The sequence below is a fragment of the Rousettus aegyptiacus genome, unplaced genomic scaffold (genome assembly GCF_014176215.1).
Source record: "Rousettus aegyptiacus isolate mRouAeg1 unplaced genomic scaffold, mRouAeg1.p scaffold_m13_p_7, whole genome shotgun sequence".
NCBI classification, from domain to species: domain Eukaryota; kingdom Metazoa; phylum Chordata; class Mammalia; order Chiroptera; family Pteropodidae; genus Rousettus; species Rousettus aegyptiacus.
Window position 1 is genome coordinate 22556931 of NW_023416310.1, and position 16631 is coordinate 22573561.

Here is a 16631-nt window from a genome sequence, read left to right on the forward strand (position 1 = left end):
TCTATTTCCAGCTGGCGCATACAAACATATTCTTGAGAAGTGACACCAGGGTCTGTAGAGGATGATGACTGTGAAAGAGACCGTTCTGGTTACTCATCTTTGAGTATAACTGCAATAGATGACTGAGGATATAGAAACCAATCAACTTACCGATTACTACGTCTGTTGTTGAAAAGAGAATTAGACTGTAGTTGTTCATAAAGCATTTTTATTTCTGCTAGTCCTGGTAAAAATACAAGTATAGCACCTGGGCATATAAAAAAAAATCACTTTGATAAGTGCAAAAAATGAAAAACTAACATAAATTATAATGCTATTTAAAATGAAAAAATGTAATAATGAGATTTTTCACTGTCACTTTTCTTTGTAAAGTCCCAAGGCTTTAATAGATAACAAACTTTTAAAATACATTTTTTGACTTAATAACTACAAAATGAATGGGGTATTATTACCTTTCCACAACAGGAAAAACTGAAGTTTGAAAAATATAATGACTTAAGTTTATATAAGAGTCATTAGCAAAGCTATTTTAGTACACTGGCCACTGACATTCTGTTTTTATAGGAAGAATTACCCTTCTAATCCTGTAAGCCAGGAAGACTCTTCTATTACTAGAAAAAAATCCATAAACGTTTTACAGGAAATGAGACAAAGAAACCATAATTGGCTGGACAACCTGGTAACCTAAATTCCAATGTATGTTGAAGAAGCAGCACATTAACTAACCAGGCCATATTTATGCTTTATGGGCTTTTACATTTTATATTAAAGAAAACAGGCAGTGATAACTGATTACAGTGTATTTCTATACCAAGAATGATCACGCAGCAACAGTCACCTTCTTTTGTGCTTTATTCAGAGAGGAAATTGATACCATTGTCACTAGCCCATCCTTTAAACTCACAAATATTTATTGGGTGCCTGTGTCACCCCTGTGTTAGGTGCAATGGAATATAAAAAAAAGATCTGTCCACAAGAAACTCACGACTTATTAGTGATCACAGTTATTCTCCCTACCAAATAAAGAAGGAACCTAAATTATTACAAAAATGGAACTCTGAGGTAATAGAGGAAAAGATATCTTTTAGAGTTGGTATTAATTCATAGTACACAAAACATCTCCACACACATTATTTCATTTGATCCTCGCAGTCACCTATTAAGAAGGTTACTAGTACCCTTAAAGTTACTTGGTAACTTAGCCAGGTCACAGAGTTAATGAGAGTGGAGTTTGAGCAAAAATCTAGTGTTCCTGGCATCAGATCCATGTGCTTTCCATTACATACCGCATGTTCCTCCCTATTAAAATACCGCAAGGTTTAAGAGTGGTACAATAATCTATATGGATGCAAGAAAATATTTTGTTTATATTTTTGTGTGCCTTCTGATCTGTTCTGCCCTCATGGTTTGCTTGGCCATCTGTATCAGGGATAGCTTTAATATTCACAAATATATCACTGACTCCTTAATCACTACATCTACTTGACTTTGAATTCAGGTAATTTTCTAACATTTCTTTTTGTCTGTTATGCTTGATTTTTTTGTCAATAATAGTCTTTTCCTTGAGGATAAAACAAGATATTCAGTCCAATGATAATGTATTAGCCAATATTAGCTACTTGCCAAGATGTGAGAAACAAGGCAGTTTAATATTTTCATGTGGCTCGCATGTCTCTTTAGAAAATATCATATAATGATTAAAGTCTAAGTAGAGGAAGGTATCCATTCCCATTTCTCTTAAGCTTTGTGTAATGAGCACATCATGTAATTGTTTGATTTATTATTCAACTTAACGATCACTCAGCATTGGCTGCATCTGTTCATGCAACATCTATCTTCTCTATATCTAAATATTCCAGGCACTGTTCTAGGATCTGAGGAATACAGGGGTGTACAAGAAATGTTATTCTTAAGAAGCTTACATTCTATTGAAGGAGACTGTCAATAAGCATAACTATAATTTTGGATAGTGCTAGGTTCTATAATAAAAATAAAAATCAGTTTTGAATATTATGATAGAGTAAGGGGTGGGATAAGAAAAGAGTGTGGTCAGAAAAGACTTCTTTGGAGTAAAAATATTTGACAGAAACCTAAATGATGTGAAGGATTCAGTTATGAGACGATCTGGGCCATCCATTCGGGGGATAAGAGACTGCAAGTGAGGTTAAGAAGGCTGCTGGGACGGGAAGATAGTGAGTGAAGGGAAAGCAGTCACTGGTCTGTGTCATAACAGCCGTAGTAGTAACAGTGATAATAATAATGGTGATGATGATAATAAATATGATTATAATGTTATCATTATTAGGGGTAGTATCTACTGGGCATTAACTATATGCTAAGTACTTTCTATAAGTTTTTTTTTTATATCTGCAAAATAGCTTTACTTAAGAGGATTTATTACTGTCTTCATTTTACAAACAAGAAAAGTGAGGCATAGAAAAAAAGATAAGGACTTTATTCGAGGCTAGAGTACTTGAGTTGCAGAGCTGGGAAGTTTAGATTCCAAAGCCTATGACCCTAAACCCACTGCCCTGTGGCCTCCATGTGGAGAGTTTTCATGTGATGGAAACACTCATTACGAGGCTCCCCTTTGCCCAGGGACGGGGTGTTTAATGTGGGACTGGCCAGGCCTTCTTTTCAGCTTTCTTCCTTTTGGACTTTGTATTGTCAACGTCTTTTTGCTCTGTGGGAGCACAAGAGCGCCAAGCAAAAAGAATGGGTGAAACTCAAAAGGTGAAATTTCCCCCCAAAAGCCTAATAAGCAACTTTACACAGAACTGGGGGTGGAAGGTGGGGGTGGGGACGAGGGCTCCAGGAAGGGAGGCTGTCTCCACAGTGCCCACGGTCTCAGTGAGTGAGCTCCCTCCCCTTTCGCCATCTCACACATAAATGAAGACAAGCAGTTACCTGGAGGGTAGGAGTGCTTTCCATCTACAATCCATTCTAACAAGGCCTCTATTAATTCAAGATTAACCTTTTCAAAATCCATGATGGACATTGTTTTGATGACTGATTTGCTAACCCCTGAAAGAAAGGTAAAAATCAGAAGGCTAATTAAAACCTTATTGAAGAAGGTATGCCATTAAACTAGGTGAGTGTCATGATGTGATTTAGTAACATAGATGTTCACATTTAATGTACTGAAATAAACTTTTTTCTTTCAATCTCTCAGAAAATATATGCTTACTAGAAGTACTTTTTACTTGAACAATGACCCTCCTGGGAAGGCCCCAACAGGCCACTTTCCCCTTCTTTTTTCCCCCTCTCTTACAATTTCCTTCTAATTTACCTGAGGCCTAATAAAATATACTGTTTTGGGGGGTTGTACTATAAGCTCTAGCTCTTTGAAAAACATATAACACATTCTTGGTGAGACCAATTCTCTAAAGACTGTTGCCCTTTCTTCCTGGGTCTTCCTAATAGTCCATTTCCCTAAATATAGCCTAACTGGAACAAAATAACTGTAGTTGGTATCAAAGAAGGGAAGCTTCCAGTATTAATGCTGAAAAGTCTGAAAAGGAGCCAAATTAGTTTCTAAAAAATGTTTTTCTGGCAGAGCAAACCCTATGTTGGTCAAAAATGAAAGAAAGGAAGAAACAAGATACACAAATAAGGTGTGGTTGGGTGTGGAAGGTTAAAAAGAATCACTTTTGTCAAGGTTCCAAAGAGCGAGACTTTTCAAAAAGAAGAAAGGATCAACTAACTGAAAAAGAGGAAGGCAAGTGAAAATCATTAAAAACATTTTTTAAATTGAGCTTGGGAACTTTATTTTATTTTCTGAATAGTGAAAGAGTGCTGTGAACAATTATAGCATGTCTTTTTTTTTTTTTACAGGGAAAGGGAGGCTCAGAGAAGCGAAGTGATCAGCTCGGCATTATATAGAAGCCAGTGGCAGAGTACCAGGTTTCCCGACCTCAAATCTGCCAACCTCCTTCCTTAGAAAGGAGTTCTCAGAAGTGCTTTCTGAACTTCGGTAACCTCTGTGCTTGAAATTAGAAACATATGGCTTAGATCTAGTCATTACTCTTATAGAGAATTCCAAAATTTCAAAAGAAAAACCAAAGGGATTTTCCTGTTCCATAATTTAGTAGAATAAGAAAATGGGAATTTTCAGCTGGTACAATGACGTACAGAAAGAACATCAACTTTTGGGTCAGATGTATTTTAATTAGAATCACAAATATGCACTTAATAGCTGGGCACTAGGCTATGGATTTGTATTATTTTATTTAATTCCCGAAATAACTCCATTTTATAGATAAGGAAACTGAGGTATAGCGAGGATAAGAAACTTGCTGAAGATCACGTCGCTGGTTTTGTGAGAGCCTGGAAAGTTGAACTCAGACCTGTAACATACAAGTCTATGCTCTCAACCTTCCTTCTCAGGATGTTGGGAAGATTAAGTGAAATAATGTTTAAGAGCTATGAATATCTTTCTAAACAGCGGAACCATGGCTAATGCCCTAATTCTTTGAAGATTACCATTTCCTATGCAGGACTGGAAATAGAGTCTTTGGTGGAAAGGGAAAAAGGAAAACTCACTGGCTTCTTCTCTATGGAAGAGTAACAGTGGGGTGGGGGTCCTTACTCCTTGAAGAGGAAACACTTTTTGGGGGGAAGGACTGAGAGGAGTTGGGATGGCAGTCCAGGAAAAAGAGAGCAGGAAAAGCAGCTGAGATCTATCTCCGGTCTAGGCTTTAAAGAAGAAAGCAAAAGTGGTAACCTTGAGGTTTCTGTGTGTTCAACTCAGCTTATACATATAGAAGACTATCTAGGAACAAAGAATAGTTGAGTGGGGTCTGGCATGGGAGGAGGGAGCCCCTAACAATGTATACACAAATAGTTAGCACAGGGTGGTACCTCGAAAAATGTTGTTTGGAAATTCCATGAAAAATGCTAAAACTAGCAGGTGAATTTTGATGATATTATAGGATATTTAAATAGTTTCAAATATCTCTTGACAACTGACTTAATAATTATAAAAAAAATAAATGGTAAATGGTATCAGCTAGGAGAAACCTAGCTGATACCACCTTAACAATGTGATCAAAGTTAACACGCCAATGATAGGACAAACCAGCATCACATGCCTCCTGATACACTGTACCAAGAAGGAATGTATTATATACTGTACTCTTACAATAAAGTAAGCTAGAAGAAAGATGTTATTCAGAAAATCATAAGGAAGAGAAAAAACATTCATAATATTTATTTCTAAAAATGTTAATAAGGGGACTCACACAGTTCAAACTCATGTTGTTCAAGGGTCAACTGTAGTTATCTTTGCTATAACTGTAATACTCCCCAGGATGCACATTACCTTTATAGCGGGCCAGGAGCTGCTTAAAATCCAATTGTTGATCAGGCACTGCATCTTTGACATAATCCTGATCCTGAAGGTGAAGGGAAAGCCTCAGGTCTTCCTCCACTTCTTCAAATGCAGTTCTGTTGCGCCTTGCTTTAAGCTTCTCCTTTGACATCTGTTTCATGGAGCGTGTATATGGGCTCCCATCCTGTAACACATACCTGAGGAAGGAAGACAAAGGGATGTGTCTGTGTGTATGTGGGTCTGTTGGTAAACAAAAATATTCATCTATTTTTATGTGTTCACTCAGGAGAAAGCTGCTCTGTTTCTGCTGAATTCATGTGCTATTCTTCCACCAGTCCAGGATTCTGCTGGCTGTGCCCTATTTCTGGTGAGGAACACACTGGAATGCTTTTGGCTCTGTTTTAAGATAATTCTGGAGGCAGTGAATTTGAAGAAGTGAGAGAATAAATACAGATAAACTAGTTGGCGATGATTTTCTTAGAGGTTCACATTTAATGGAAGTGGAAGAGGGTTGAGAAAATAACAACTTTAATAAGCTCCATAAGTATGTTTATTGCATACTGGAGTTAGAGATCCACTGTGTTGAGATTTTTACTATGAAACTATTGTACCATTAAACAAATACAGCATTGGAGTGGGAGGCTTATTAGGAATGAAAGGAGCAAGGAGAAGGAGAAAACTTCTGAGTTGAGTTTAAGGTGCCAGACATCAAGGTATTTTCATTCTGGAGCTCAGAGGTCAGGAATGAAGATACTGATCTGGGAGTTCCTGGCACAGAGGTGACAGCAGAAATCACATGAGCCTAAGAGCTAAGGAAGAGTTTAATAGTGAGAAGAAAAAGCACAAGGAATCTTCAAGGCTAAAGAACAGAAAGAGAGTGTAGGAATTTCAAAGGAAAGAAATCTGTTTGTATCCAAAAGACATTACCACTTCCTACTCAGTACTGAAATGAGAGACATCTTAACATTCAAACTATACTGCAATTCCTTGTGGTAGAATGATGATTTTAATAATCGCTAACATTTATAAAGCACTGTGTGCCAGGCACAGTTCAAAGCACTTTTAATTCCAAATATTAATTAATCAATCCTCATAACAATGCTGTGAAGCAGCTACTAATATTCCCATTTTACATGTGATAAAACTGAGTTATAGAAAGATTTAGCTACTCGTCAATGTTAGAGTTAGAAGCAGAAGGATTTAAATACTGGCAGTCTGGCTGCCGAATCAGTACTTTCATTTTCATGTTAAAGTCTCCATAAATTTGGTCCTTCATCATTTCTTTTAACAGACTTTATTTTTTAGAGTAGTTTTAGGTTCATAGCAATATTGCACAGAAGGTACAGAGATTTCCCCCATACCTCCTTGTCGCCCCCCATATGCACAGCCTCCCCTACTGTCAACACCCCCTACCAATGAAGCCACAGAGAGACATCATTATTCCCCAGAGACCATAGTTTACATTAGGGCTCCAGGGTCAGTACTCTTAATACACAATACCGACTGTGAATTGCAAATAATTTGTATAATAAATATTTGCTGAAGGAAAGGGGGAAATGAAATGTTCAAATAGAAAAATTAGAAGAAAACTAACACATTTATTAGTATCCTGGCACTCTTGAGGTCAAATAATAATTCTGTTCTCAAAGACTTTCACCAAACCTTAATTAATGTCTTCCTTACCTTGTCACAGCAATTGCATCTTCTAGAAAAAACTGATCAACAGGAAATGTACGACCTAGGAAAACAAATAAAATAGAAAGTAAAATAAAATAAAATAAAAAGCCCCAGAATACCTGTTCAACTATTTAAAAATAGTTTGTATAGCAAAATTATCTTATAGCTTGGCATGATAAGGTACTATTTGTCCTGTGGCCTTAAAAGTATATATATATATATTAAAAAACTCCACCACCAACAACACTGATGATAGAAATTAGAACAGGTGGATCCAGTTAGTAAAGAAAATAGAAGTGTATAGGTGGAGAGATCACTTGCTAATAAAACTTTTTTTTACTCTTTTTTTTAAAAAAAGGTCTTTAGCCTCTTCCACCTTCCCCTCCTGCCCCACGGGGGGACTTTTAAATATTCAACAACTGTATTCTAGATCAAGCATATAATTTCTTCTTTAAACCTACTGTTAATATCCTCTATAACTAGAACAAACAGTACTACTATTCATCAGTCAGTGCTTCTGAATTATCCCCTGGAAATCAATTGCAGAAGGATAAACCAAAGCCCAAGGTGATAAATTAATCCCATAATAAGACTGAAAGCACCAAAAGACACAGACTATCTAATTTCACTTACTCCCAGAGTGGATCAATATCCAGAAATTCAGCAGAATCCATAATGAATGAATATGCTATACACAGATACACCTTTCTTTATGACAGGTGACTAGTATCTATAAGTTCACATTTTGATGTCAAACACAATGGAACGCTAGAAACGCTAATAATCTAGACTTTTCAGAACAGCACATGTAAAATAGAAATCTCCCAACTAATGGACATAATGTTGCCTCTTTATTAATTTCATTATATGGCTATCATTTCGTTATAAACTAATCACTTCTTCTCTAGATAAAGGAATAAATATCTATGAATTTATCTCTCAATTTAACTTTAAAATAATTTCATTCGCTTATTAGAACAATACATATTTAATGATGCATTTCAATCACCTGGTATAGTAATAACTGGGCAGGAACTGAAATACTCTGAAAAGAGCTCAGCATTTAAAGTTGCACTCATCAGAATAACTTGAAGAGTTGGTCTCTGCAACACAATATCCTTCAAAACTAGCAGCAAGAAGTCACTAGAGGAAATAAAAGAAACTGAGGATCAAAAAAATTCAATAAACGAAAAGAATAACTTTTGATATATTTTGAGAAAGGAATGTGTAAGACCTGTGTGAAAACGATTATAACACTCACTGAATGATGTGTCATGTGCCTAGCTGTGAAGATTTAATATTAAAGAGATATAGATTTCCCCTAAACAAACTAAATTCAGTGTAGTACCAATCAAAATACCAATAGGATTCATTATTGCATTTGATAATTCTACCTGACATCTACATATATATAAAGAGGAATACGCAAAAGTTTTCATTATGGCACTGGTTGTAGCAGCAAAACAGTGAAATCTACGTAAATGCCCCTCAACCAAGAAATGGTTAATTATAATTTGAAATAATGTGAGACAGAATAAAGGACTAAGGTAGAGCTCTAGATACTGACATGAAAACATCTCTATGACAGTGTTAGTGAAAAAAGCCTCAAGTGGTAGAATGACATGTACTATAGAATAGCGATACCCTAACTCGTCTCCCTGCTTCAGCCTTTGCCCCTTGAAATCTGTTATCAATACAGCGGGTGAAAAATTCTTTTCAAATGAAAATTTTATGGTGCTACCCTTCTGCTCATAATACTTCAGTGACTTCTTACTGATGTCCTCACTAACAAGGCCCTACGTGACATTTCCTACTGCTCTCCTTCTTCTTCATTTGGCTCCAGTCCTACTGTCCTCCTTGCTACCCTTTAAGGCATGAACCTCAGGTCCTTTGCTTATGTTATTAATCTGCCAGCAATGAGCTTCTCCCAGACATTCATAGAGGTAGCTCCCTCACACTTCTCTCAAGTCTTTACTCAAATGATACCTTTTCATCCAGACTTGCCCTAGCTACCCTATTTAAATTTTCAAATGCTACCCTCCCCTGCATTTCATATTACCCTCTTTCTTTTTAGCACTTGACATACTCTATATTTTACTTATTTATCCTACTTGTGTTCCCCTACTAGAATATCAACTCTCTGATTTTGGTTAGTTTGCTCACTACTTCAGTATCTAGAACGATGCCTGGAACATAGTAGATGCTCGATGAATATTTGTTAACTTATTAAATGACTATATCATTTGTGCAAGAAAAAAAGGCTGGGAAACAGAAGTACCTCTTTCTAACAAAGTAAGCTTATATGACAATGTATAGAAGGACATAATCATGAATCTGATCAATATTGTTATCTCTGGAGACATGGTAGGGAACGGGGTGGGAGTGTTAAGTTACTATATCTGTATTGTTTCGATTTTGAATGAGAGCATATTCTTGTACTATTTAATTCTCCTTAATTATATTTATGACTTTTGTTTCTTTTTTAGGTAAAAGGAAATAATATAACAACAGGCAAATGGTTAATTAATGGTAACTTCATACTTTAATGTTTGTGGAGATATATCTCTTTCTCTACCAGTTCTCCCCAACTCCCAATATACTCCCAGAAGAAAACAGACCAAAATTGTAACATGTAATTAGCAATTTTACAGGTGATAGAAATTATTTTTCTCTACATTTCTTTGGTATTTTCTAAATATCTGAAAATAATCATCTTGTTACCTCTACAGTCACAAAATTTGTTTGAAAATTTTAACATAGCTGTAACTTTTCTATATTCAACCTTTAATTTTGGCTGTGTTTTTACTGATCTTGGTTCCTAGATTTTACTCCTATTTTCTGCTTTTTCCAATCTGAGCTAGCAAATATTCCCCTACTTTTTCTTGCAATTTGTACACTCCTCCAAAGACGGATTTGTAAATGTGTGAGATTCCCTTCTCTAATGTGTCATTTCTCTTTAGTCAGATGTGAAAATACATTGAATTTTATAGGCTTTACAAAAATCTTTCTCTTTTTGGAGACTCTGCTACAGCCAGAAACCAGATCCAGTTCTCTGCTTCAGTTTCTCTGGGTCTGAGAAAGTACAAATGTTATGAAACCCCCGAACTATTCATTGTACTCAAAATTACACTGGATATACTTCCTCTAAAACTTTAAAATTTATTTTTATAATAAAATTATTTTAATATTATTAGTCTGGTTGAATATTTCATTTGATTTCCTCTTCCAAGTTGTTCCCTGACTGTTAAAAAAAAATTTTTTTTTCAAAATTCCAATTGAACATTCAGCTGCAAAATGACATTATTTACCCTCCCCCCAACCCTTGGTTTTCTGGAGTCTCTATAAAAGACTATATGCCCCTTGAAGATTCTCAGTGTTTTGTGTATAGTCATTTAAAATTTATTATTGTCTTGTTCTAGGAATTCTTTCTTTTTATTTTAATGTTCTTTTTATATGAGTCTGCTTTTCTTCAGTTTCTAATTACTTCATATTTCATATTTACTGGTATATTAGGGTATTTACTTTTTCTAACAAATAGCCTTCTGGTCATATGTCTTCCCTGTTCAGTTCTTACAAACTTTTTATCAGCAGTACCTCTTTTCAAGTTGTTTCTTTTTTGTTTGTTTAGTTTTGCTATCAGCTACCATCTACTGTGTCAGTCCACCAAATTAGACTTTCTTCTCAAGATATTTACAACAGTATGGTCCTTTTTGGGAAAGTCTCATAATTTTCAGAGGATCATCATTCTTTTTCTCACTTGTTTTTTTTTACTGTCTAGAGCCTGCTGTACATGATAAACTATGATTAATGCCATTTATCTGGCTCTTCCTTTTAAAATATGAAGAATTTTGATTTTATACCTCAATGCTTTAATGTCTTCTAATTCCATTTACATAAAAACCAACTGCTTTATTATCCATGATGAATAAGGCCCTGGAATATCTGGTTCCTGCTTTTTCTACCTGAAACTTTTCTTGTCATTTACTACACACCAGCTATACTGGCCTTCCTCTGGTTTCTGGACTCACGAAGCCCCTTCCCACTGCAGTCTTTGTAAATGCTAGCCTTGCCCCCATTTGTCACATAGGACTCCTCCTACTTCAGGTTTTAATGTAAATGTTATCTCTTCAGAGATATGATCTCTATCTTATGCATCTATTGTCTGAAACACAGCATCTGTTTATTCCTTCATAGTAATTATTCCAAATTGTAATTATTTATTTGCATTTACTTATTCATTGTTTTTCCTACCAGACCCTAAGAGATAAAGTAGAACCATATATATTGTTCACTATAGAATCCCTAGGAATTAATAGATCACTTGGTATTTAATACAGGCTCAGTAAATATATGAATGAATGTCAGGACTGGATGACTGGCTAAAAGAACTAAGAAGGAAGCCTATATTGATCAATCCATTAGCTATAGCATACACCACGTCTGTTATTCCTGCTTAGTTTAGTGCCTAGTTCAGCATGATGCCCAGGAGGGTGTTACGTGTCTCTTATTAGATGATGGCCATCTAATAGGATGACTCTTCTAGTGATGAATATATTCTCTCCTGGCATTTTTTTAGTATTATAGGCCCTGGGGACCAGGAAAGCAGCTCATCTTCTCTAACTTAGGCCTTGTCTTGGCAAGTTACCTTTATTAGGCCTTGGAAACTGAACTGGAAGCAGAATAAAATTCTTTCAGCCATGTCTTTATTTTATGTGTGTTGGTATTCATTTGGAAAATCTTTGTTTTACCTTTCTTCTGTCCTCTCATGAACTTCATCAACAATGATATGGGTGACCCCTTGTAGAGCTGTATCCCCTTCCAGCCTTCTCAGAAGCACTCCTGTGGTGCAGTATAACAGTCTGGTGGCTGAGGACTTACATGTAAAAGAGAATGGAAAGCATTCGTGACATTTTTGAATAAATGGAACACTTTCCTAGAGAAGCCATTTTGAATGGATAGGGATGAATAATACTTAAAACATCAGTAGTTTCATTTTCTACATCATATCAAAATTCTAAGTTTAAGACTCATAAAAAAATACAAAAATTACTATAAAACATAAAACAACAGTGATTGATAAAATTAATTCTGAAGTTTTTCATTCCTTATTCAGTTAAATGGATTAAGTCCCAGGTTTAACAACAAAGTAGCATTTAACTGGTCACTTCTGCCAGTAAAGAATAAAAAGTCTTTATAGTGGAAGAAGGTACACCCAAGTAAGTGTTCTTATTCCAAAATATTTTAAAAGGACTTTGGCCCTACTGAATATATTCCAAATTGCCCATGAATCTCCAGACACCAAGAACTCTATATACTTGAAAACCATAAACTTCTGTTATCAGGAAATAAGCAGTGCATGCAAACCTTGACACTCTCTAACCGGATCTGGTACCCGACAGTCAGACCCACTCTTTCTGCTCTCTCTTTAGCAACACGTTCGGCAACGGAGATGGCAGAGATTCGTCGGGGTTGGGTACAGATGATGTTAGCCACTTTCTCTGGTGGTCCGTTCAGAGAATCATCCAGAATAAACTGTGGAATCTGTGTGGTTTTCCCACATCTGTGTGTCAAAACAAATAAGATCTAAAATGAGAGTTTGCAAGTGCTAGTTCACTTAAGAAGCAACTGTATGCAATGAGGAAATGAGAAAGCTAATTAGAATAAAAGCTGTTCAGCTTCATCTATCTACTAAACCCACCTACTAACTTATTACCTACAGCTGATAATCCTAGGAATTTAGACTCAGAATCCTATTAATAGTTTAGCATCATTTGTAATAAAGGGACTATTGAATAGACATTAGATTAAGGTCTATAAATACCTCTAGGAATATGAACTTTACATATGAATCCTAAAGAAGTAGGAGTATTCTCTTATGAATATTAAAATACCTTATATTTTTTGCTTTGATGTGTATTAATTTGGCTATAGGTAAACTGAAGAAAGATAAGAAACTACAAGGCATAAAGTTACTACAATATCAGTGAGTCTGGGTACAAATGTAATTATTAAACTGAAAACCCTTGAATAGGTAACTAAATTATATCTGCGACTTGCCCCTGCTAAATATGTTTGGGTAACATGGAGACTGTGAAACGGGAAAAATAATGTGCCCTAAGTTGCTCTTAAAAGGGCAAAAAAGTGCTAGAGAAATCAGAATAAATTTAAAAGATCAAAAGTTTTCAAGCTAAAAGCCTTCAGTTAAACCTTCTGCCTTAAAATTATCTCAAGGCAGAGGTATACAATGTCTATCAGTTCCTAGATGTATTTCTGATTTTTGTTTTCGTTTTTCTGTAATTTGGCACTGTTGGCTACAGATGCCGTGGTATTAGCTCTTGTGAAATACTATTTATTATTTGACAAGAAAAAGCACAAATAACACCAGCTACTGACTTTTTAGAAGTAGAACTGGATTTGGTAACAAGGGTACATACTTATTTATAGATCAAAGCTGCATTATGAATAAACTGTGTTCTTACCCTGTCATACCACTTATAACAAGTACTTGGTGCTTGCTCAACAATTTAAGAATGGTTTCTCTTTCTTCCCAAGCAGGGAGTGATTGTCTTTCTTGCAGAATTGACTGGAACTGTCTGGAACTCTAAAACAGTAAAAGATAAGGCATCAGTTGGGTTACCCTGAAACCACCTTTCATTAAGCTCTGAATGTGGAATCCCATAGTTAGACCCACTCTTTCTTTCTTTAACAATTTGTTCAAATACAGAAACTGCAGAGTTGTTGGGGCTGGATGCTAAAGACTTTAGTCAGAAGGCTGCTCAGACAATCAGCTGTGGAATCTATGTGGTTTTCCTACATCAAAATAAACTAAAAGACCCTATAAGAGACATTAATCCCCTCTTGCCTAGCATCTATCCAGCTCCTCCTAGCAAGAGTCCAACAGAACATTTTGTGAAGATGGAAATGTTCCATGTTTACACTGTCCGAGATAGCAACCTCTGGCTACATGTGGCTACTGAACACTTTGCTGTGGCCAGTGCTACTGCGGAACTGAATTTTTAAATTTTGTTTAATTAATTTAAATTTAAATAGACACACAAGACTGGGGGTTACCATATTGGACAGCATAGTTCTATACAGAATCAGATTTTTATCAAAATCAATAATAGAAGAGCATTCTCTAACGGGTTCTTCTTGGCCAATCATCACATCTATGTAACTCAGCCTGACATCTAATGGCCAATGCTATAAACACAGCACTATACATTATAACTATGGATGTATTTTTTAATAATGTAAGAAATTTATACTAACACATCATTTTCTGCATATAGTTTTATCACATAAAGTTATTACCTCTAAGCACACTAACAAAATTGAATATGTAAATTTTTGTTACATATTTATGGTGTGAATTTCTACTCATTTTGGCATTCTATGGGAATTTCACTATTTATGTGATAGTTTTACATTGTGTCAAAAATCAGAATCACAGAACTATAGAACCAGAAGGGCCCTTAGACAACATCTCTAATCCAATCCCCAAACTGGTTAAGCAACTCGCCTTTGTCCACATCCAACTCTGCCCTGACAGTTTACTGTGGATTCTCTGAGAACAATCTTTATGTGAATGGGGTAAAAACAACATGGGCTTCAGAAACGAGAATTAGCTTGAACCTCTGGGTTACCACTTACTAGCTATGTGACTTTGAGCAAGTTATTTATCCTGTGAGCCTTTGAAATGAATGAGTCCTTCCTTATCTTTCTTTTCTACACTGATTTCTCTAATGTAAATCACAGTATTAATTTTCCTTTCATTTATCAGGTTGTCTATCACAGTACCAAAGCTACATGATTCTAAGAGTATTTAGTATATATGTGTGTGTTTTATTTTCACCAGCCACTGGATTTTCCAAAACTATCTAGAACATGCACCCAACTTTGCTGTGGCATGCAACAATTTTGATCACTCAGTAGGAGAAGCAAATGCATGTTAGGGAGGGTAGCCAAAGCTTCTCAGTTCTTAATCCTTTCATCCATACATTAGGGAGGCAATGCTAGCCATTCTCTCAGAATACCCTACCTGTTTTATTTGGAACTGCTTGCAGATTTTAGCATTTTCAGCATGTACTGATTTTGCCTGCCAGTCATATCTTTTGGAAATCTTTTTCTTAAGGTTCACATAGCTTTCATTCTCCACTATAACTGGTGCAGGACCTTCATCCTCATCTGTCTCCTCCTCAGGTTCTGATTCTTTTTCAACTTGAAGGGGATAAAAGGAAACATTTTCGATATGGAGCCCTTTCTTTAGCAAAGGGGGAAAGTCACTATCTAACAAAGTAACAACAACAAAAAATCATAAAATGGAGAAAAAGTTAAAGTTTGATTAAAGCAGGTTCATTCATTTCAATACTACTACTATTGTTAAAGAACTTAAAATGAATCTTCAAGCATACTTTAATCAAGTATAAGTGGCTATTGTTAAACCAAATTAAAAACAAGAAAAAATCACGGCATGCCTTGTCAATCCAGTATTCTTTACATTCAAGGAATTAACTGAAAGTTTTAACTACTTGCAAGTGTGCCTAAAATTCCATGACACAAAACAACCCAAATGTCTATCAAATGATGAAGCAATAAATAAAATGTGGTATGTCCATATAATGGAATATTATCTAGCAATAAAAAGGAATGAAGTCCTGACACATGCTACAACATGAATGAACCTTGGAAAACATTATGCTAAGTGAAAGAAGCCAATCACAAAAAGCCACATATTGTATCATTCTATTTCTATGAAAGATCCAGAATAGGCCAATCCACAGAGACAGAATACAGATTTGTGGTCATCAGGGATTGGGTTAGGGAAAAATAAGGAGTGACTGCTAATAGGTATGGGGTTTATTTTGGGGGTGATGAAAGATAGTGCCCATGGTTGCACAATTTTGAATACTAAAAAAAACATTGAATTGTGCATTTTAAAAGGGTGAATTTTTTGATAAATTTTATCTCAACGAAGCTATTATTTTTTTTGAAGTCCACAACTCACAATCTGCCATTTCTTGAGGAGTACATTTGAATCCAAGTGCTAGAAGCTGACATTGGGAACAAGTCCAATGGCTTGGAGTGAACGCAGACAACTGTCCAGTATCTATATCTCAGTGCAGTTTTGTTGTTCTCTACTTATTGACATTTACATACGAACTCTTGTGAAACAACAGAAACTTATTTCTGAAAGGAAGATAGCAACAGATAGGAGAAAATTCTTTCATAAACTCTGAAAAGGGGGTTTACTTATGGTGTAAGAATTGTACAGTGAACCTGGATCTGGATAAAGCCAGAAGCCTGTACAACATTTCTCTGAGGATTTAGGGATTCAGAAACATAGTCCTACTCTAATGAATTTTGGGGGTCTAGTGTACTAAAAGCTGGAGGGTATGGATAGCAGTATAGAAAGTAGCTCTAAAAATTCATTTGAAAGTAACCCATATGAAGTATCAGAATTAAACAAATAAAATCAATTAATTAAATGACACAGATTTTCTGAGATGTAAGTTTCTTCCAACCCTCAACTGCTAGAATAAATTTACACATCACTACAATCTTTCAATTCAGAGAGCCCAATCACAGTCACAAGATTGGGCCTTATAATTAAAGTCAGGCCATA

At 35.6% G+C, this 16631-nt stretch overlaps 1 protein-coding gene across 5 annotated transcripts in view; it reads right to left on the reverse strand.

The window, feature by feature from the left end:
- Window positions 1-16631, reverse strand: part of DHX57 (DExH-box helicase 57) — a 66036-nt gene that overhangs the window by 19279 nt on the left and 30126 nt on the right. For all 5 annotated transcript variants that reach the window (XM_036224060.1, XM_016162223.2, XM_016162210.2 and 2 more), the window contains 9 exons: window positions 15048-15226; window positions 13486-13607; window positions 12371-12566; window positions 11755-11879; window positions 8016-8149; window positions 7013-7067; window positions 5321-5526; window positions 2908-3024; window positions 151-247 (listed from right to left, as the gene is read on the reverse strand). In XM_036224060.1, coding sequence (XP_036079953.1) covers window positions 151-247; window positions 2908-3024; window positions 5321-5526; window positions 7013-7067; window positions 8016-8149; window positions 11755-11879; window positions 12371-12566; window positions 13486-13607; window positions 15048-15226 — 1231 coding nt within the window. The remainder of the gene's footprint in view (window positions 1-150; window positions 248-2907; window positions 3025-5320; window positions 5527-7012; window positions 7068-8015; window positions 8150-11754; window positions 11880-12370; window positions 12567-13485; window positions 13608-15047; window positions 15227-16631) is intronic.